At 35.2% G+C, this 21107-nt stretch overlaps 5 protein-coding genes across 9 annotated transcripts; 2 read left to right on the top strand and 3 right to left on the bottom strand.

Annotated features, from left to right (window-relative positions):
- Positions 1-389: 389 nt before the first annotated feature.
- LOC116110899 lies at positions 390-855 on the bottom strand. Its single transcript, XM_031397109.1, has one exon. The coding sequence runs from the start codon at positions 788-790 to the stop codon at positions 542-544; it is 249 nt and encodes an 82-aa protein (XP_031252969.1). The 5' UTR covers positions 791-855; the 3' UTR covers positions 390-541.
- Positions 856-4734: 3879 nt separating this feature from the next.
- On the top strand, positions 4735-6284 carry LOC116110933 (prostatic spermine-binding protein-like). The gene is made up of 2 exons (XM_031397155.1): positions 4735-5115; positions 5915-6284. Exons 1-2 carry the CDS (start codon positions 4735-4737, stop codon positions 6155-6157), a joined length of 624 nt encoding a protein of 207 aa, XP_031253015.1. The 3' UTR covers positions 6158-6284.
- Positions 6285-7409: 1125 nt separating this feature from the next.
- On the bottom strand, positions 7410-11316 carry LOC116110897 (importin subunit alpha-4-like). Its single transcript, XM_031397107.1, has 11 exons — positions 11233-11316; positions 10784-11014; positions 10353-10449; positions 10175-10266; positions 9924-10055; positions 9633-9818; positions 9340-9503; positions 8982-9060; positions 8484-8612; positions 8110-8237; positions 7410-7954 (listed from the first exon to the last, which is right to left on the bottom strand). Exons 1-11 carry the CDS (start codon positions 11275-11277, stop codon positions 7582-7584), a joined length of 1656 nt encoding a protein of 551 aa, XP_031252967.1. The 5' UTR covers positions 11278-11316; the 3' UTR covers positions 7410-7581.
- Positions 11317-12516: 1200 nt separating this feature from the next.
- On the top strand, positions 12517-18259 carry LOC116110909 (protein REDUCED WALL ACETYLATION 2). Of its 5 annotated transcripts, none has more exons than XM_031397124.1 (16): positions 12517-12712; positions 12795-12886; positions 12958-13101; positions 13184-13240; positions 13355-13427; positions 13780-13938; positions 14283-14432; positions 14514-14769; positions 14848-14963; positions 15119-15205; positions 15319-15407; positions 15491-15553; positions 15688-15744; positions 15882-15978; positions 17495-17653; positions 17899-18259. In XM_031397124.1, the coding sequence occupies exons 1-16, from the start codon at positions 12680-12682 to the stop codon at positions 17902-17904; spliced, it is 1638 nt and encodes a 545-aa protein (XP_031252984.1). In that variant the 5' UTR covers positions 12517-12679; the 3' UTR covers positions 17905-18259. The 5 variants fall into 5 exon arrangements, with proteins under 5 accessions (XP_031252984.1, XP_031252983.1, XP_031252981.1 ...); XM_031397123.1 differs by lacking the exons at positions 17495-17653; positions 17899-18259 and adding exons at positions 16060-16218; positions 16464-16762 and having other exon boundaries at positions 12973-13101; XM_031397121.1 differs by lacking the exons at positions 17495-17653; positions 17899-18259 and adding exons at positions 16060-16218; positions 16464-16762.
- Positions 18260-18523: 264 nt separating this feature from the next.
- Positions 18524-21095, bottom strand: LOC116110903 (ER membrane protein complex subunit 6). Its single transcript, XM_031397114.1, has 5 exons — positions 21058-21095; positions 20219-20343; positions 19585-19780; positions 19234-19253; positions 18524-18871 (listed from the first exon to the last, which is right to left on the bottom strand). Exons 2-5 carry the CDS (start codon positions 20332-20334, stop codon positions 18841-18843), a joined length of 363 nt encoding a protein of 120 aa, XP_031252974.1. The 5' UTR covers positions 20335-20343; positions 21058-21095; the 3' UTR covers positions 18524-18840.
- Between the last annotated feature and the right edge of the window lie 12 nt (positions 21096-21107).

The following is a 21107-nucleotide window of genomic DNA, read 5'->3' as shown; positions in this document are numbered from 1 at the left end:
AAGATAAGATGGAACATAAAGATAGGCATCCAGTGATAACTAAATGCCAAACAAAAGATGATTTATGAATGTGAAATGCAGAGTGAAGAGGCCTAAAATAATGCACTCTTCTTGCTGATTCATAAAAGATTTTAAATGTTCATGAAATTGGCTGTACTGTACCTGGAAAAAAGATCCCCCAACTTGTTAAAGCTTTTTCAAACACTTTGCCCCAACTGTAGGCTGTGGTTACTTGTCTCAACCACTCAAAATGTAACTTCAAATTCAATCCCATTTCACCATTAATAATTCAACACAATGCAATTCGCCGTAATTCTTCCATCTTATGAACCCAGAAACCAGCTCATCCCCACGAAGAAACAAATTAAAAACCCAGAGAAAAAATTCGATAAAAAAATCAAACCACTCATCATAATTGAATAAACTCACCAATCAAGCTGTTAGATGCCTGCAAATTACACTGAATATGTTTAATATACACATGAACTCTTTAAGGGGGGGGAAAAATAAAAAAAGAACTACATTTTTTTTTTTTTTTTTTTCAAAGGGTACAACCACAGAACAAGAAGAAATAACAGAGCATGGAGACTAAAAGAAAAGACTCGAACACAGTAACAAACGTCCACAACAAGTCATCAATGGAGAAATCGAACCATCTGAAACTCTGATGCAAATTCCACCCACTTGTGAAATAAGAAAAATCGAACTCAGGCCACCGGAAAAACGACGGCGAAAAAGAAAATTCGAAGTCCGGCCATCGGAAATATGACGCCGACCACCTTGCACACATATCTCTGGCTCTGGGAGTCTCTCTCTGAGATTCTAAGGCCCTTCTAGCATTCGGTACACGAACAATTATTATTAGTGGGATATTTTTTTTGTCTGTGTCTTACGTTAATTTATTAAGTCCACGTGTTACAGGTGTTACAGCACGGATTGACTTGACTAATTAGTTGATGATTTATCTTGCAAATTTAAAATTTAAAAAGTTTATAGATATTTATAAATTTAATTTTGAAAATTAATTAATATATGAATTTATAATTATAATTAAGGAAGCAACAATACATGTGAAATTTATTCGGCGATTGGAAGTTAGCATTTGGGGACTTCATTATTAGGCAAGTTGGCGGTTGAACAAAACCTAAATTCTTTGACATTGAAACTGATTAACAACGTGGATTTTTTTTTTATTTTTAATGATCGTGCCCGTTTACGCGTATCTTAACTAATCATTCAGAGTCTGAAAATTAACGATTGGGTAAATCCTATAGTAGCCCTCTTATTAACAATCGAGAAAAATCGAACTTAAAATCCCTTGAGTAATACACTCAAGAGTTTTTATCGTTTCACCTGACCACCCAAGGGTGATTAATTTTGTGGATATTAATCATGCAAATATTTATATCTTGTATTGCATATATATATATATATTTTTTATATATAACCAAGGTGTCCGAACCAGCTTACGCGCACCTCATTTAATCATCCGGAGAGACTAATGTAACAACCCACTGCCATAGCGCCCCACTTAAATTGTGGATGCTTAGACGGGGATCGAACCTAAAACCCTATATTCGGATAACCTTTAATGCTCGTAACCCTTTTTGGATAGACTTTTTTCACTTGGAGAGTTCATATGAGATTACCTTACCCGTATCTTGATATCATTAAACAATTTTAGCATATATTAAACTAAGCCAATTGCATAATATTTTCAAGGAGAAAGTCTTGAATACAACAAATACATGTACAACCAATCAATGAAAACACATTGTATTCGTATATGCGACATATATACATCTTTGTTAATTGATTGTATGTGTGTTGTTTTTCCGATTCTCATAAAGATTTTTTTTTTACAATATATACAAATACAATCTATTAATGATAAAGAAAAGAGTTAACGACTTTTTGTCACCCAAATAATGGTTTAATGTTAGTTTTTCACCACAGACTTTTAAAATATCACTTTACTACTCAAATTTATATTCTGGTAGTAAATAGAGAGCACACTTACAGGCTGTTGGGGCTAGGGGCGTTAAAAAAATGCAAAAACCAAACTGAACTGAAAAACCAATTAACCGAAAAAACGGTTCGGTTACGATTTGAAAAATTCAAAACTCGGATTTTCGGTTTAGTTACCGATTCAGAAAAAAATAAAAAAAGGTTAACCAAAACCGGTTTTTTGAACCAGTTTTTTTAAAAAAAATATATATATATTTATATATATATTAAATAAAAAAATATTATATATTAAATAAAAAAATAATTTCATTTTGGACTTTTATTTGTATCAATTTTTTATGTATTGTTAGTTGTGGTCAACAGATATGTATGAATGTTTAATTTTTATTTGGATATGTATTGTTTATATTCACAATTTAATTTGGGGAAAAAAAAAAGAAAAAGGGAAAACTAGTTATCCATCAAAACCGGTTCGGTTAGCCGGTTTTGAACACCTCTAGACTTGGGGCTTTTGAAGAAGGAAGGTCAATGAGTCTTTTAGTGGTTGAATGTTGGATTTTTTATGGTTAATAATGATCAAAATTTGACTTGGGAGGGGCAGCTATACAAACCCTAATCGCTCGATTGTCGGTGATTGGTGGAGTCGACGGGAGTAGGGTTTGAGAGGTTTTGGTAAGTGATGATCGGGGGAAGAGAATGATGATAGTGTGAGGTCGTAACGATGTCAGAATCGAAAACCGAATATAAATTTGGATAATAAAATGATATTTTAAAAGTTAGTGAGTGAAAAAATGTCATTAAACTAATCTTTGGGTGAGAAAAAAAGATTTCAACAAACCTCATAGGTTCATACTGTTTTTGTATCGATGAAGTCAAAATTTTGTCACAGTCGGAGCAAGTGAAAAAATTTCAAATAGTATTATCTATGAAAATTTGACTTCTTAATTCATTAAGTTCCGCCGATAAATCTTCGTATGCAAAATAATTTGTATTTATTTTATGTATTTGACTGACGACAAAAAGAAACAAATTAAAAATATATTTGATATTTTAAAATAATAATGGTGATAATGCTTGGATTTTTATGCTATTTTGATTAAATCCAGTTTCAGTGGGGGCTCACCCATTAGTGGCTCCGTCATTGACGGGCTTGTATGTGTGTTCATTATATTCAAGTTTTATTGATTCTCGTAAAGAAATTTTTTGTACAATATATACAAATATTATCAATTAACGATAAATAAAAGATTTAACATCTTTTTCCCACTTGGAATAATGGTTTAATGAAATTTTTTTAAGTCGCATACTTTTAAAACGCTATTTTATTATCTAAATTTATATTTTGATGATAATAAAAAAACATACTCAATCTAGATTATTGGAGCTTTTGAAGAGAAAAGACCTATAAGTCTTTTAGTGGTTGATATTGATTATGATTTGATTTGGGAGGAGTAGTTGCACAAACTCTAATCACTTAATTATTGACGATTTGCAGGGTTTGCATGAGTATGGTTTAAAGGGTTTTGGTGCGTGATGATTAGGGAAGAGAATTATGCTGATATGGGGTCGTAACGATGTCAGAATTGAAACCATAATATAAATTTGGATAATAAAATAGTATTTTAAAAATTCCTAAATGAAAAAGAGTCATTAAATTCTACATAAAAATCATCAATTTCAACGACCATAATATCACTTTCGTATTGATGAATTCAAAATTTTGTCACAGTCGGGCAAGTGAAAAAATTTTGAATATTATTATCTATGAAAAATTGACTTTTTAATTCATTAAGTTTCGTCAATAGATCTTCATATGCAAAATAATTTATATTTATTTTATGTATTACAATTTAAAATATATTTGATATTTTAAAATAACAAAATAAAATAATAATGGTGATAACGCTTGGATTTTTATTATGCTATTTTGATTAAATCCAATTTCAGTGAGGGCATGAGCCCCCACTCACCCATTAGTGACTCCGTCCTTGGCGGGCTTGAACTTTTATTGTTTTACAATCTCATTTTAGCCGAATAAGGCAGTTGTTTAGGTCCATAAAATTACTATATTAATTAATTAATCCAGTATTAGGTGTTTCGTGTCCTCTATCTAATCTTAAATCTTCCTCATTAAGGCTTTGAAATAGCTAAACCTGTCATATTCACCACCCTGTAATAAACCACCAAATTTTCCTTATATAAAAGGAGATATAAATCCCCACGCAAGAGGGGGTGGGTGAGTCTAAACGCCTTCTTCCTTGACGGCAATGACTACTACCCAACTTATATTATAATTTTTAATTGAATATTAGGAGGGTGTTTGGTTTATGATTTGAGTGGATTACCTAAACCAATTGGGCCAACCATCCGGGCCTTGAACAAAACGGCGTAGTCCGAAAGAAAAAAATAAATGGGCCAATTGAGAATATTCGCGAAAATCAAAATCCTAACCCTAGATTCCTCAACCGCTCCAACGCACGTGAGAGGCAGCTGACTATGAAATCGAATAAAGAGAGCGCCGCAATGACTCTATCAAGTATCACCACAAAAATACATATTGTTTCATCTTAGCCGTCCAATATCTTGACACGTCATCAATCCGCGTGAACCCTGCGTTTCAACGGCTCAGATCACAGTTGCAGACACTACTGGTACAACGAACGAACAAGCTCCTATCCTCGCCTCTCTTCCCCTGTTTTCCAAATTTTTTCCTTGAAAAAATAAAAATTTAATTTTTTCTCGAGAAAGTTTGTGCAAGCTTTGAACATGGAAGAAGAGAAGAAAATTCTACCGGAGATTGAAGAAGAGGAAGATATAATTCTCTTGAGTGAAGGAAGCGAAGAAGAGACGGAGACTGAGACAAAAGATGGTGTAGAGGAAGAAGAAGACGGAGATAACGATGACGACGAAGATGACGACGATGACGACGACGACGACGACGAAGATGAAGAGGAAGTAGATGATGATGATGAAGTGCAGGTTTTGCACTCAACTAGTGGACCGCCGGTTCATTCAGCTGATGATGAGGAAGACGATGAAGATGACGACGATGACGACGAGGATGATGACGGTGACGGAGACGATGACGACGATGACGACGACGACGATGACGAGAATAACGACGACGACGAGGACTGTGGAGAAGAGGTAAAAAAATCTCCCTTAATTTTGTGCTCAGTCTATGCTTAGTTTATTTGTTTATTTTTAGTAATATTTCTGAGTATTTTGCCTGTGGAAATATATCAGATCTGCTTGTTTATACCTTGATTTTGTGGTAAATATGAAAAACAAATTGACGGATCTTTAGTTTGTACGTGTTGTACTTTTAGATCTGTTTCTTTTTGTTCCGTTTGTATGAATCATGAGATTTAAGTAAGAAATATGATCAGATCTAAGGAGGATACTTTGTTCTTTTGATGATCTGTAAAATAACAGTTTTTTTTGTTCAATTTTAGTTTGTTTTTAATCTTTGTAAACAGTATCCTGGTTGTTGTGTCTGTCTCAAGGTTGAAAGCCCAGCTGCTTGATTTTGAATTTTGATTGTTTTTTTTCGGTTATGCACATAGTTGCAGGGTTTGGTGTATAAATTGGATGGACAATTTTATTACCTAAAATCTTTAGGGCTTTAGGTGTAGTTTATTTAAAGACACTTGGGCTCCTTCATATTTTTCTTTTGACCTTTCTGTAAAGGTGGAGCTGGTTGTCTGTTCATGCTATTTAATGATTTGGGTCTGAAGGCTTTTTATTCTATTCATTTGTTATTGACATTAAAAGTCGTTTTTCCATGTGAAATTTTACTGTAAATCAGATTTATATTCAAAGAAATTTTCAATTTTTATTTTTCGTCATTATTTTTATACATGGTCCCTTGTATTTTGTGTATATGATTGATTCTGTCCTCTTCCTTTAGTGTCATTTTACGTATAAGTATATCTGTATGTAGGAGGATCTAGGAACCGAATACCTCGTCCGGCCAGTTGGTCGTCCTGAAGACGAGGAAGATGCCAGTGATTTCGAACCAGTAGAGAACGGTGATGATGAAGAAATCAATGAAGAGGAAGACGATGAAGATGACGAGGGTGCCGGAAAGGTTGAGGCTCCACCTAAAAGGAAAAGAACAGATAGGGATGATTCAGACGACGACGATGATGATGGTGGAGAGGATGATGAGAGACCATCCAAGCGATAGGGCTGGGCCCCGTCTTGGTTTGAGGACTGACCATTGACATATAGGTCAATCTCTCTACCTCTATCTTAAATCCATCTCCTTTCTGTAGAAAGAAGGATAGGATGATTGTGTTTTTCGATCCTGTATTATCATCATCCTGATTACTATTTTAGGTTATATGTTTCATTTGGGTAATGCATAGTTTATGTTGCGGTGTTTGTGAAAAACTATCTGAAACAGCTGGTTTAGAATTTGTGTAAGTTATGATCCTTAGATAAGTTGTAGACTCTTCAAAACTTTCATCTGTTAGGTTTTACTGCAGATTTCTAGATAGGGTCCTTGTATTACTTTAACTTCTTTGTTGTCCTTTACTGACATTCTGAATGGTTGGTGCCTTGGGATTCGTCAAATTTCAACTTCAGTCTTCATTAAAGAAAATAAACTGATGAGTTTTATCACTTCAATTGGGCAAAGCTATGGATATCATATCATGGACTACACCCATATAATTTTTTGTTTAGCCTGGCCCTCGGGGGCTGGACTGGGTTTTGGTCTCCAAGCTTGGACTGATGTTTGAGCCCTTTATTATTGCATTTGACCACTCGGATGGCAGTAATTTAACGAGCAAGAACAAAAAAATTTGGCAACAATTTTAACAGTGTGATAGACGAGTGCCAGTACGAAAATCCTGTTTTGCGAAGTAAACAAACCTAAAATGATGCGACAGATGCAAAGAATGGGGAAATTATCTCATCATTTTTTTATTCCTGAAGTAACCCTTCTTTCTTCTTCAGTTAGTGGGTAATGGGACCCGTTAATGCACATGCTCTGTTTTGGTAAAATTATATTACTATGCTATCCTTGTAACAAAGTCGGCAGCAATACATCCATAATATTCTAGTTTGAGGTTATTTTCGTCAGTATATGTATTTATTTTTTATTTTTTAGGCTCTACTAATGAGATTTTCGGTTGATTTCATCATTTGACAGATGGCATTTTCTCGGCGGTTGGTGGTGAGGAAAGGAAAATGACAGACGTTGACGCGTCACGCAAACAGCCTGATAATGTGATGATGATAAAGTGAGCTGGCAATCTCATCCAAATCCTGGAATCTTCCGTGACAATAGCAATTAAATCTTTGAAAACTTTATCTAGAAGCCCCATGAGATGACGTCAAAGCCAATGGCAGACACGTGGTTGGACGGTTATAACTTGGGCTTGGACCCTAAGATTCGGGTGAAGTCTAGGCTAAGAGCATATAATAACATTAGATTAAACTTTCCTATTCGAAAGGAAATAAAAGGATAAATTAAAGATTACATTGTCGAATAAAATTCACACAAGTAAGGCCCGCCCACCCCCACAAAAACTGAGCCGCAAATACAGAACATAAAAGGAATAAATAGATAGCGTGAAAAAAGGAAACACCAGTATTTCAACTAAATTAAAATTTAAATCCCTCAGAGGGAATGTTAGGCTGGCCAGTTCCAAAATTGAACTCCTGGTCCTGGTTGTTGGTACCATCTTGAAGATTTTGCTCCTCTTCTTCCTCTACCCAATACCTCTCTAAAATCTTAACAGCTTTCTCATAGATCTCGTTGTTGTCGTGGCTCTGCAGGTTCTCAATTTTATCCAATCCGTCGCATTCATCAATCATTTCCGAATAGATGTTGACCGCGGTATTTCCCGCTTCTTTGTCAGCCTCGCCGATCTTTAGAATGTTTTCAAGGCCCTCAAGGCACACTGTCACAATCCTTGGATCAGGGCAGACTAGGAGATCGCAGAGTGGTTTGATACAGCCTTGATTTACCAAGAATCTGCAGAAATCATAAAACGTTAATATATATATATATATTTAGGAACGTTATAGGCAAAGATATATATATATATATATTAACGTTATAGGCAAAGATATTACAACATATTCAACGAAAAACATATATGAGAGTGGAGGAAGCAAGCAAAAGCATACTGAATCTGTTCTCTTGAACCTCCAGACGTGGCATTGGAAATAGCCCATGCAGCTTCCTTCTTGACTTCAAATTCAGCATTTTGAAGCAGGTGTACAAGAGGTGCAATTATGTTTGCCTCAATAACAGCCTGTTGCAGAGAAAGTAAGAATTAGTCATTATACAGTATGTGCAACTTCTCAAATTTGGAGTTTTTAGAATAGCACAGGCAAAAAAATCCAAGAAATTTGGTAGAGTCTACAAATTATCTTCACTAATCAGTATAGTTGTGATTAAATGGCCATGATAGCCATGAGTAATGAACTCATAACAAGGCCCTTAGTGCATAATTTTTTGATAACATAAAAGATGCACAAAAAATGATTCTGCATGTTACCTGTATTTGACTTTTACTTCCGGCTGTTATGTTTGAAATCGTCCAACAGGCTTCTTTCTTAATGCTCTTCTTGTAGTTTTGTGTAAGAAGTTGGTAGAGACAAGGCAGCCCTTGGTGGTCGATTATACACTGAAAAATTTTATTTCAGAATTTAACCTTGGTAATAACAACAAGAGGATGTAAACATTAATATAAAATATATATATATAAGTCCACTTAATGCAACAGCTATTATATGCTTAAAGAATATTTCTAACATGACACACATGTTCATGAAAAAAGGATGGAAGTATTCAACTCCCAAACAGTCTTTGCATTCTAGCTATTTTTCTTTATTCCACAACTTATTTAAAACTGGATTAAGGAAGACGGTTTTAAATATATTTTTTTTCCCCCTAACTCCTTCCCAAAACTAAGTTTCATAGAGTCCAAAATCACTTGGTTTTCCATCAGGCACATCTAAGAATGTGATAAATTCTCACGATGTGAAATAGATACCTGAGTTTGAGTATCATCACCCGTAACTATGTTCCCTACAGTTCGAAGAGCAGGCACAAGGACTGTTGGTGATGGATGACTGCATGAGATGAGAACAGACACAAATTAGCAATACTAACCTAAAAGATGCCATAACATAAAACATAAAACACCAACAAACCAAAGCTCTCTATTCCACCTACGGAATTGCGCAAAACCTATTTAACTCTAACCATTCAACCCATCTAGGTAAATGGCTCCATAAAGAAAGAGAACACCAACTCAATAGTTCTCTTTTTAAAAAATTTTAACCTATTATATTAAGATGAAGGAAAGGTGGCATTGAGAAGAGAAATGATTTCAATAGAAGGCATCTTACAGGAGAAGCTCCACAAGCCGTGGACAAACACCAGCCTCAATTACAGCCTGAATCTTATCATTTGTGCCATCAGAAAGATATGAAAGGGCCCAGCAAGCATCAGTCAGAACTTCTTCATCAGTTGAGAAGATCAGGTGCCGTAGGGCTACCAATGCAGGTTTCACCTGAATGAGAAGAACAAATATTATTAATCATGATCTTGTGCTCCATTGTCCGGTGTAACATTACCCAATTAAAAAGAGAAAGTAAGGTTTATTGTTTGAACACAAAAAAGATCATAACTGTCACTGCACCTGGTCAAATGGTGCCGGTGGCTTGCCACGGCAGAAGTTCGATAAAGTCCAAGTAGCATTCCTTAGCATAGACAGTTTTGAGTGCTCATTCAACTGAGCCAGTAATGGCATTAATGCGCCATGACTAAGAACAAGATCTCTACAACTTGGGGAGTCACCTGCAACATTGCCCAATGCCCATACAGCCTGTGCAATTGATGGAGAATGCGGTTAAATAAAAGGTTATACACCTTCCAAGATGAATTAATGGTAGATTAAAAAGTTACAAAATAAAAGCTAAGTAGTAGACACCTGTTCTCGAACATCATCACTTGAAGAACCCAAGAGTTGCACAAACTTAGGCACAGCACCATGATCAATAACAACTCGCGTATGCTCTGATGTACCAGATGCAATGTTGGTCAAAGCCCATGCTGCCTCAAACTAGAGATGAAGAATAAAACACAAAACCTGATGGTAAGTTGAGTATATAAATTCTGGGGCATAGCAAACAAAAATACAATTGAAAAATAACTGAAACAAGCTCCACCAGAATCCCATACTTGCAGTTGAGGTACATCATGCCTATCAAGAAACTCCACAAACCGAGGCACAACACCTGCTCTGATTACCTCCTCGATTGGGGGGCAACGCTCTGCACAAACACATGTTAACACCTTTTACCAACTGGATACAATTATGAAAACACTCTATCAAAAGAAAAACAAAAAATGCACACACCAATTGATAACAGCTTTCTGAATTGAGTGGTGGCTTCCAATTGTGAGGCAGGATTATCAGATGATACTCCTTGCACCATTGAAGGTATACTCTCCAACTGTAGTCATCAATACAAATTAGAAGTTTACATGAATCAATTATAGCCAAGTAAGTCCTAAACTCAACTACATTTCTATCAAAACTCTGACAAAAGAACAGCTCCAGGATTTCCACTAACCCATTAAATTGTTTCTGAGAAAAAGAAGATTATAATCTACATGGACAATTAACACTTCAAAATATCTTGTTGACACTCTAAGCAACTTAAATTCCCAATTTTTACTCTTTCCCACAAATGCTCAGCGAACAACAAAACATAAACTTGAGCAGAAACATTCAACAATATCAAAAAACAAAGAAAACCCAGATCAAGAAACAGTGTAAAAACCCACCTTTTTCTCCATAGAAGCATTGCTTTCAGTTAAAGGCTGAGACTGAAGAACAAGTCCCTCTCTTCGTTTCTTCAAAAGACTATCTTCTCTTTTATTCTTCCTTATCTCCACCAAATTGTCCCCTCTTCTTCGACGAGCGTCCTCTGCATCGACCCCACTTTTGTATGCTTTCTTCCGCACTTCAGTTCGAGAAGTTGGCCTCAGCGACATTGTGTGTGAGAGAGTAAAAGTCTGTCAATTAGTTTGAGGTATAAGTGTTCGATAAAAGTACTAAAAGAGAAAAAGAGAGACAGGCAGAGAAGGAAGCAATAATTGTGTGATGAATTATAAGGAGCACATGATGAAAGTTAGCCTTGTATTGTATCGCCGCCCATAACCCATTTACTGTTTTTAATTATAAAAATTATCTTTTTGAAATTTTGTATGCAAAAGTGTACTTTATAGGGTACCCTTAACGTATTTATGTATGTTTTCTGAGCTTCCAATGGAATCATCTTATGTCAACTGTGAGATAAACATATATAAGCTGTATATATGGGCCAGTTTCAGAACATGCTTGGACCAAGAGACAGACATCCAATTGTTATGCTGTATACCGCTAGCACTAATAGTAATCTCACAAACATCTCTTATTAACCCATGTGATAACTCACATTGATTTAATCAAATGGAATCTATTGCTGGACAAGTAGAACTCATACCGTTAGATGGTCGGATGGTAAAAGAACAAAGAATTATCTAATATGATCTCCCAAATTTGAGTTCACTTAACGATAAAAGAGTAAGAAGAAGATCTGATATGATCTCTTGAGTTTGAGTCCCCACAACTGTTAATAAAAGTGGTTACTAGAGCTCTTACCAAACGATAGTTTCAAGGTCTTAGAGAATTAATTGAGGCATATACACGCTAGCCAAGACACCCCTAATCATTAAAAAAAATTATTCTATTATATAAAAGAGTTTACTTGATTAAAGATAATACTACACTTATAATTCAATCCCGTAAACTTTCTCTTATAACCTGTAATTCGCAAATGGGACATGCCCTTTCACGAAAACCTCTTAGACATTACATTGAATTCTTTTCGGCCAACATAAATAAGCAGATAAGCACTATATTTGGGCCACATAAGGCTCAATACGGAGCATACCAGGAGGTCCACATGAAAATTTAAAGACTCAAAAAGTTTTAAGGCCCGATAATATGAGGATGTGCTGCCATAAATGGAGGGTTGGACTTGGAGTTACATCAGCATTAGAAGTCACCGGTGTCGGTGAGATCAACACGCACGCGCGTTCAAAAGTTGCCGACAGCTCATTGACCAAGATAGTCAGATCTCTTGACCCGTGTCTCATCAACCCAAAAGTCCCTGGGCTCGCACATAGCTTATCCCTCCCCCATCCTTGTTTGTCTTAATCTCAATTAGAGGCTTACAACTCTTTAATTCGAAATTATTAATCACAAGGAATTAAAACTAAAGAGGTTGCCACGTCATTATCTCTCATCCGCCACTCTACTCTACAAATTACTAAAAAAAAAAAAAAAAAAAAAATCCCGATTCGCTGCGACGCATCAGTATCATAATCACCCACAATGCAGCACATGAAACATCAATCCAACGGTGTTAAAACATCTGGGACCCAACTGAACTTGAAAATAATAATAATAATCAAAGTTGGCAGAAACACCACTTTCATAAATGGTAACAAACACAGGTTTCCCAACGAACCGCTCTAATCTAAATTCTTTTTGCATTTAGAGTTGGTTTTTGATAGATTCTGTTCAAATCTCGGCCGTCGATTTATCTGACATAGATTTTTATCAGATCCGATCAGGATTTGAAAGTTTCAGTGAAATGCGCGTTGGTTTAGTAGTGTTCTTTTGATTTGCCAAAAATGACGATCTCCAGTCCTGTCACTCCCGGCCAGGTACCAATGCGCCGTCGTTTAGAGCTTCATTTGCTTCCAGATCTCACTTAATTACAGTTAACATCTGTTTAATGAATTGCAGGTTTCGTTTTTCATCGGAATAGTCACCGTGTTTGCAGCATGGATTTATTCAGAATATTTAGAGTACAAAAAAAAATTATTGCCGAGCAAAGTGTAAGTTCAACAGCTTATATTGTTGAATTAAAAAATCTTTTTTATTTTTTACTAAATTGCGAGTTTAGTAGGCACTCTGATGTCAGTTTGGATGAATTGGGAGTTGGAGATGAGACGGTGAAGGAAGATGACAAAGCGGTTCTTCTAGAAGGCGGAGGATTGCAGTCAGCGTCTCCGAAAGCTCGGAGTTCGTCTGCATCTTCTCCTATCTTCAGGTTCGTTTGATGGCATGGATTCTTTACGTAGTTGATTGATTATTTAGTTTATTTTTAGCTTATGAGAATTGTACTTGTTTAGATTCCTTATGATGGAAGAGTCATTCTTGATCGAAAATCGTCTCACGCTTAGAGCTATGTAAGTGGATATTAGTACACTGAGTTATATTTATTATTATTATTTGTTGTTGTTATTAGTGCCTACAATTAGATTGTGATTCGCCTATTATTTTCACTGTTTTCCTTGTAACAGATCTGAATTTGGTGTCCTTTTGGCTTACTTTTACATATGTGACCGGACGGACGTCTTTGGGTCAGCAAAAAAGGTGACACTGATAAGTTTATCTTATTATTTTCTTTGTAGGAATCCTTAGTGTGAGAGTTTGGTAGTTCTTGGTTCATGTGGTTAAAGAAAATTTTAGTCGTTTGAGGAATGTTGAAGTTGCAAATCAATATAAATGGTAAGTTTTAAACACTCGACAAGAATATTCAACAATGATCTTTTCAATTCAATGGAGTAATTTTCTTAGATGTGTTTGAATTCGTGTCTAATTGTCTATATGATGCTTTGATTACTTCACAATTATATAAGCTAGTAAACTTTTGGATTTAGTTTATTCCTTTTAAATTTTTATTTTGCATTCGTTCCTTAACCTAAACCATCATCTGTCTGTGCAGAGTTACAATCGGGATCTTTTCATATTTCTCTACTTCCTTCTCATCATAGTTTCTGCAATAACTTCTTTCAAGATACATCATGATAAGTCACCATTCTCGGGGAAGTCCATACTCTATTTGAATAGACATCAAACTGAGGAGTGGAAAGGTTGGATGCAGGTTTGTCACTTCACACACATTTGCTTATGCTTATCTATTTATATTGGATGATATAGTTGATATGCTTCATTCTTGGCTGGAATACTTCAATTGTATCCTTGACTAGTTTCTTTGGGCACAATGTTCAATATCTGTTATCTGCTGTAACACTATTTGCTGAAGCACTCTTCCAACTTTTGTAGTTTGCTTGGTTTTCTTTGCTTGATCCTGTGATTTCTAATTTGAAAAAAGATCAAAAAAGTTATTCACATCCAATTGTGGAAAACACTTTTGGCATATGCTACTAGCATGTCATGTTGCCCAACCATAAATAGGTGGTCTTACTCTTTCTACTTATCTTACAGGTGTTGTTTTTGATGTACCATTACTTTGCTGCAACAGAAATTTACAATGCAATCCGAATGTTTATTGCTGCTTATGTGTGGATGACTGGATTTGGGAACTTCTCATATTATTATATACGCAAAGATTTCAGTCTTGCAAGGTTTGCACAGGTATGTAGCTTTAAATGTCTAAGATTGCTTGTTTTAGTTATGTCTATTGGTAAAGTGCTTCAAACTTATTGTGTTGAGCAGATGATGTGGAGGCTTAATTTCCTGGTCATATTTTGCTGCGTCGTCCTTAACAACAGTTACATGCTGTATTACATTTGCCCAATGCACACTTTGTTTACTCTCATGGTTTATGGCGCACTTGGTATTCTGAACAAGTATAATGAGATTGGGTCGGTCATTGCTGTAAAAATTATTGCCTGCTTCTTGGTGGTTATTATAGTCTGGGAAGTACCTGGAGTGTTCGAATTGCTGTGGAGCCCATTTACTTTCCTTGTTGGTTAGTAACATTCCCTAGCTTTTTTCCTAGTTAAAACATTGGAGGTCTCACTAAACTTGTTATCTTCAAGTGTTGCAGGTTATACTGACCCAGCCAAGCCCACGTTGCCTGTCTTGCATGAGTGGCATTTCCGCTCAGGGCTTGATCGTTACATATGGATAGTTGGGATGATATATGCATACTATCATCCAACAGTAAGTCTTGATGATATTCTATGTCATAAAGAAAAAGGAAAATAAAAATCAAGTTAATGCAAAGTTTATGTTTGATGTAGTAATGGCTACTTGAAAGATCTCTCTGGATTTGTCTTTCTGTGCCAAGACCTAAATATTATTAAATGTTATTACAGGTTGAAAGGTGGATGGAGAAACTAGAGGAAACAGAAGTGAAGCGCCGAATATCAATTAAAACGGCTGTTGGACTATTGGCCCTTGCGGTATTGAATTTCTCTATTTTTATTAAAATGTATTAATTTTTTATTTTTTATTCTTTATTATTATTATTTTTAAATTCCATTGCTGATGCAAACAGTTCCTATTCAATTTCTAGGTTGGATTCATCTGGTTCGAGTATGTATACAAACTGGATAAGATTACTTACAACAAGTATCATCCTTATACCTCGTGGATTCCAATAACGTATGTCACTTTCATCTCTGTGTATATCAAATATTCAAAAGATGAACATTATTTAACCGTGTTTCATTTATTCTTTCGATCAGTGTCTATATTTGTTTGCGAAACCTCACACAGTCTTTCCGTAGCTACAGCTTGACCCTCTTTGCGTAAGTGACCTTTAAATTATGCACTGTATTTATATCCCCTTTTTTTTAATTCACTTATACAGAAGTTGTGTCATTCTGATATATATACCTTCAGATGACCTTTTTTGTTTGATATATTGCCTTCTGTTTACTAGATGGCTTGGAAAGGTAACACTGGAGACGTACATCTCACAGTTCCATATCTGGTTAAGGTATGCTGAAGCTGACTTGTAAATGGTTGCTAGTGTATTTATGGTTTTTCCATTGTTAATTGATGCAATGAATTTACATTTGTACAATTTTGATTTATAGATTTTGTTTTCTTCATATAATTTCCAATGACTTGCAGATCGGCAGTTCCTGATGGACAACCTAAATTGTTGCTTTCACTGATCCCTGATTACCCAATGTTGAACTTTATGCTCACCACTGCCATATATGTTGCTGTAAGTGAAGAAAGTTATAGTTTAAAATCTTGAAAATTCATATCATCCCTTTTTGTATTGATTTTTTTGCTTCGGTTGCAGGTTTCTTACAGATTATTTGAGCTGACAAATACTTTAAAAATAGCATTTGTGCCCGGTAAAGATGACAAGCGCCTCCTCTACAACGTGGTTACAGCTGCTATAATCGCCAGTGTTTTATATTCTCTGTCTTTTGTCTTCCTGAGAATTCCTCAGATGTTGGTAAGATTTATTCTTCAAAATTTATTAACAGCTGTTCTTTTTTGGAGTTTTCAGCTCGGTGTTAAGTGTATTTGCCTAATATATAAAAACACAGTAGTTGAGCGTGGATATTCCAAACACATGAACTGAGATTCACAGTGATAGATTTAGTTTGAAGACGAAAACTTCCATTAACAGTCTGCTATTTTAGGTATGGTTTATCTCTGCAAACGGCAGTTCTGCTGATATATTTTCTTACTTAACAGGTGTGAGAATATGGTGTAGAAAACTAGTATTAAGGGTGCAAGCTTCTGCTCTCGGAGTCGATGGAACGACTATTTTCCACGGGAAGTTCGAGAAACCAAACTGCAAAATGGATTCATTGGTGAGTTCACCAGGTTGATAATGTAAAAGTTGATAATGCCTATAGTGTTTGAAATTGAGACATCTATTATATAGGAAAAGTTCGATATAACCTCTCTAAATTGTGAGGGGTTCTTGTCATCTTTCTTGTACCACTACTGTGATCAGGAGTATGATATAGCATTCAAATTTATTTCTTTTATCTGCATCCATTAGAATGAAGCTGTTGCACTGACCAGAGTAGAAAAACAAAAACGTACTGATACATTTGGCTGGTNTAACGTATGTCACTTTCATCTCTGTGTATATCAAATATTCAAAAGATGAACATTATTTAACCGTGTTTCATTTATTCTTTTGATCAGTGTCTATATTTGTTTGCGAAACCTCACACAGTCTTTCCGTAGCTACAGCTTGACCCTCTTTGCGTAAGTGACCTTTAAATTATGCACTGTATTTATATCCCCTTTTTTTTAATTCACTTATACAGAAGTTGTGTCATTCTGATATATATACCTTCAGATGACCTTTTTTGTTTGATATATTGCCTTCTATTTACTAGATGGCTTGGAAAGGTAACACTGGAGACGTACATCTCACAGTTCCATATCTGGTTAAGGTATGCTAAAGCTGACTTGTAAATGGTTGCTAGTGTATTTATGGTTTTTCCATTGTTAATTGATGCAATGAATTTACATTTGTACAATTTTGATTTATAGATTTTGTTTTCTTCATATAATTTCCAATGACTTGCAGATCGGCAGTTCCTGATGGACAACCTAAATTGTTGCTTTCACTGATCCCTGATTACCCAATGTTGAACTTTATGCTCACCACTGCCATATATGTTGCTGTAAGTGAACAAAGTTATAGTTTAAAATCTTGAAAGTACATAGCATCCCTTTTTGTATTGAAATTTTTGCTTCGGTTGCAGGTTTCTTACAGATTATTTGAGCTGACAAATACTTTAAAAATAGCATTTGTGCCCGGTAAAGATGACAAGCGCCTCCTCTACAATGTGGTTACAGCTGCTATAATCGCCAGTGTTTTATATTCTGTGTCTTTTGTCTTCTTGAGAATTCCTCAGATGTTGGTAAGATTTATTCTTCAAAATTTATTAACAGCTGTTCTTTTTTGGAGTTTTCAGCTCGGTGTTAAGTATATTTGCCTAATATATAAAAACACAGTAGTTGAGCATGGATATTCCAAACACATGAACTGAGATTCACAGTGATAGATTTAGTTTGAAGACGAAAACTTCCATTAACAGTCTGCTATTTTAGGTATGGTTTATCTCTGCAAACGGCAGTTCTGCTGATATATTTTCTTACTTAACAGGTGTGAGAATATGGTGTAGAAAACTAGTATTAAGGGTGCAAGCTTCTGCTCTCGGAGTCGATGGAACGACTATTTTCCACGGGAAGTATGAGAAACCAAACTGCAAAATGGATTCTTTGGTGAGTTCACCAGGTTGATAATGTAAAAGTTGATAATGCCTATAGTGTTTGAAATTGAGACGTCTATTATATAGGAAAAGTTCGATATAACCTCTCTAAATTGTGAGGGGTTCTTGTCATGTTTCTTGTACCACTACAGTGATCAGGAGTATGATATAGCATTCAAATTTATTTCTTTTATCTGCATCCATTAGAATGAAGCTGTTGCACTGACCAGAGTAAAAAAACAAAAACGTACTGATACATTTGGCTGGTCATCATCAGACCTCTATCAATCCTCGTAGTTTTGAATTAAGCATTTTTTGAGCATGTTTCTACTATTATTTTTTTTTGGTGACCCAGTGTTTGAGTTAATTTACATGTATCTCAACTAATCCGAGATTTATTAAACACCTTATAAACCTAATAGGTTAGATAAGTTGCTTATGATAAATAACCACTTGATAGAACTTGCATAGTGCCATTTAAATTTTCTTTCACCTCGCAAACATCACAGAGGGCATAAATTGATAAAAAGGGATGAAAATTTTCACTCTCAAGTCAGCATTAAATATACAACCTCAACGTTTCAAAGATTGATTTCTTTTTCCTCTTTCCTCAAGTAATCTAAATAAAACGCAGCTTGGTACAAACATTACCAGTTTGGAGTAACAACAAAGTGGCCCAGAATGTTTCTCCAGCCCAAAAATATAATGAAAAAAGATAAGTTTATAAATAGGTACAAAAGTCATCACATTTTCAAACTCCTGGGTTATGCGGATATGTCAGCTGCGAGCAGCCGCTGCAGAGCTTCCCATCCGTTCAAGATATTGCACGTAGTTCTTTAGAAAATATGCACGATGTCATAAGCAAATCTGGTATTTTATGTAAGGAAACAGCTAAACACAAAAACGGTGGTGAGAACTAATAAATCAAATTAATATCTTAAGATTAGCTTAATAATTCACTCTTCAACACCTTTGGTTATGCAATTGAAATGATGATGCGACAAAATAATAAACATGTTGAGGTATGAATGCCACAAATTGAAGGGCTTGAACAGGATGCTCCAAGAATGAACTGGGTTTCAAACGAATGACTAAAATAACAAATGAGGGAGATATCAGAAAGCTCAGGGAAACATCATTCAAGGAAAACCATGCTATCTACCAATTTAATTTACCGTGTAACAATTAAGGTTTCTGCTATTAACTGCTTTAATTATTTGAAAGGATACGTCCAGAACAGCACAAACGACTGCAAAAATATATAAATAGAAAGTTAGTCCGCTTTAATAATTAAATAAATCTGATAAAGGATTTGTGGCTGGAAACATGCAAAACAGTTTATAGTTGTCCATCATTGTTCCGGGAAAATATAAGAGACAAGAACATTTCAGTTGATCCTAAAACCATTTCTTCATAAAGAGAAGGAACATAAAAACAAAAAGCAGTCATTTCTGAAAGTAAACTATTCACAATACATAAAATTGCTATTAAAAGGGAAAGCCCTACACAAACGAGTTTAAATTCTTTTAGAAAAAAAAAAACAAAAAAAAAAAAACTTAACAGAAGGTAGAGAAGTGTACCAGAAGGCCACCCGTGAAGCCATCAAGTAAAATCCGGTTCCAGCAGTCAAAGTATGAATGGATTGAAAATTTTGCCTTGGCTATGAGTCCAACAGAAGCAATTGCCATGATAAGAAAATAAAAAACGAACCCAGTGAGGCCGGTGAATCCCAAGATTCCGGCAATGACCCCACCAATGATTGATAAAAATGTGCGGCTGCAATAAAAAAAAACCTGGTTAGGTTTCAGCACCAACATAGATCATGTCCTGCATGATATGCGTGATGAATCTTTTAATATCCTGATACAGTAATCACTAACTCAATCAATAGCCATGAGACCTGTGATCCATTGAACATTTGTTTAGACACCTCTCAAGGTGTTAAAGCCAATTTTAAAGAATTCTAATCTCTCTCCCACATACAGACCCCACACATAATTTCAATTCACACAAGGAAAATACGATCAACCACCAATTTTGAATTGCATCAGCACAAATCTCCAAATAAACCTGAAACTTTGAAGAGTATTAAACACCATTGACTCATAAATTTTCTACGTGCATAATCCTGTGGGTTTGGTATCTAGTCACAACTCTGTTTTCTATAATGTCAACATGAATGACTCTCTTTCCTTCCAAGGATATAATACAAACCTGTAATATATAATTTTCATGTTACTCTGCATATTCTCAGCATTGAAGGTGTGCAACTCATCAGCGGCCTCACTTGATTTCTTTCCCAATCTACCCGAATCAGCATGCCCCGCCATATTTTTTGCCTAGTTGATAACCAAACAAAGAAAAAGAAAACAAAAGTGAACAAACCATCTATAAACTTTATATAAATCACACTATCATAAACTAGATTCACACTTTACAAAAGTCCTCACTTCAAATAATAAATTCACACCTAACTCTAATGGTATTACAATACCACCACAGAAGCTGAAAAGAAGAATTCTGTATAAATAAAAACCTTTGATAAAACTAATGCATACGAGAAAGATAATCAAAACGCCAACAGTTAAAATTCCATAAACTTTATTTCAGATGCATTGATCATAACGTGAAAAACCCAAAATTTAAATTCAAGAGCAACGCAAAACCAGAAACACACTTCAGATATCAACATTACAGCCTCTAAAATCCAAATAGTAAGCACATAAACGAATCAAAGATTAATACGGAGCCTGTAGAACCTGTGAATCAGTCAAAGCACCATAGAAAAAAAAATCTAAAGAACATCAAATCGACATGAAAGAGGCACAGCTAATGCACTTCAAAACCTAACCTTCACCAAAGTATCCGAATTTTCTTACTTAGGACAAAGTTCAAGCGATTATTAAGCCATAAACTATGAAATAGATCTGAGAATTCTGAAGTTTTGGATTCAGTGAAAAACGAATTAGCTGAGCAAAAACAGAAACAAAAAAAGAAAACAGAAACAGATAATAAGATCATAATTCATAATAAACAAACAAACAAATTTTTACCCAAACAATCGGAGAAGACGAGAGACTTTCTTCACTTCGCTCTGCTACTG

Source organism: Pistacia vera, unplaced genomic scaffold, assembly GCF_008641045.1.
Source record: "Pistacia vera cultivar Batoury unplaced genomic scaffold, PisVer_v2 Contig62, whole genome shotgun sequence".
NCBI classification, from domain to species: Eukaryota; Viridiplantae; Streptophyta; class Magnoliopsida; order Sapindales; family Anacardiaceae; genus Pistacia; species Pistacia vera.
Note: the sequence above shows the minus strand (reverse complement) of the source record. Positions and strands in the feature narration are given on the sequence as shown.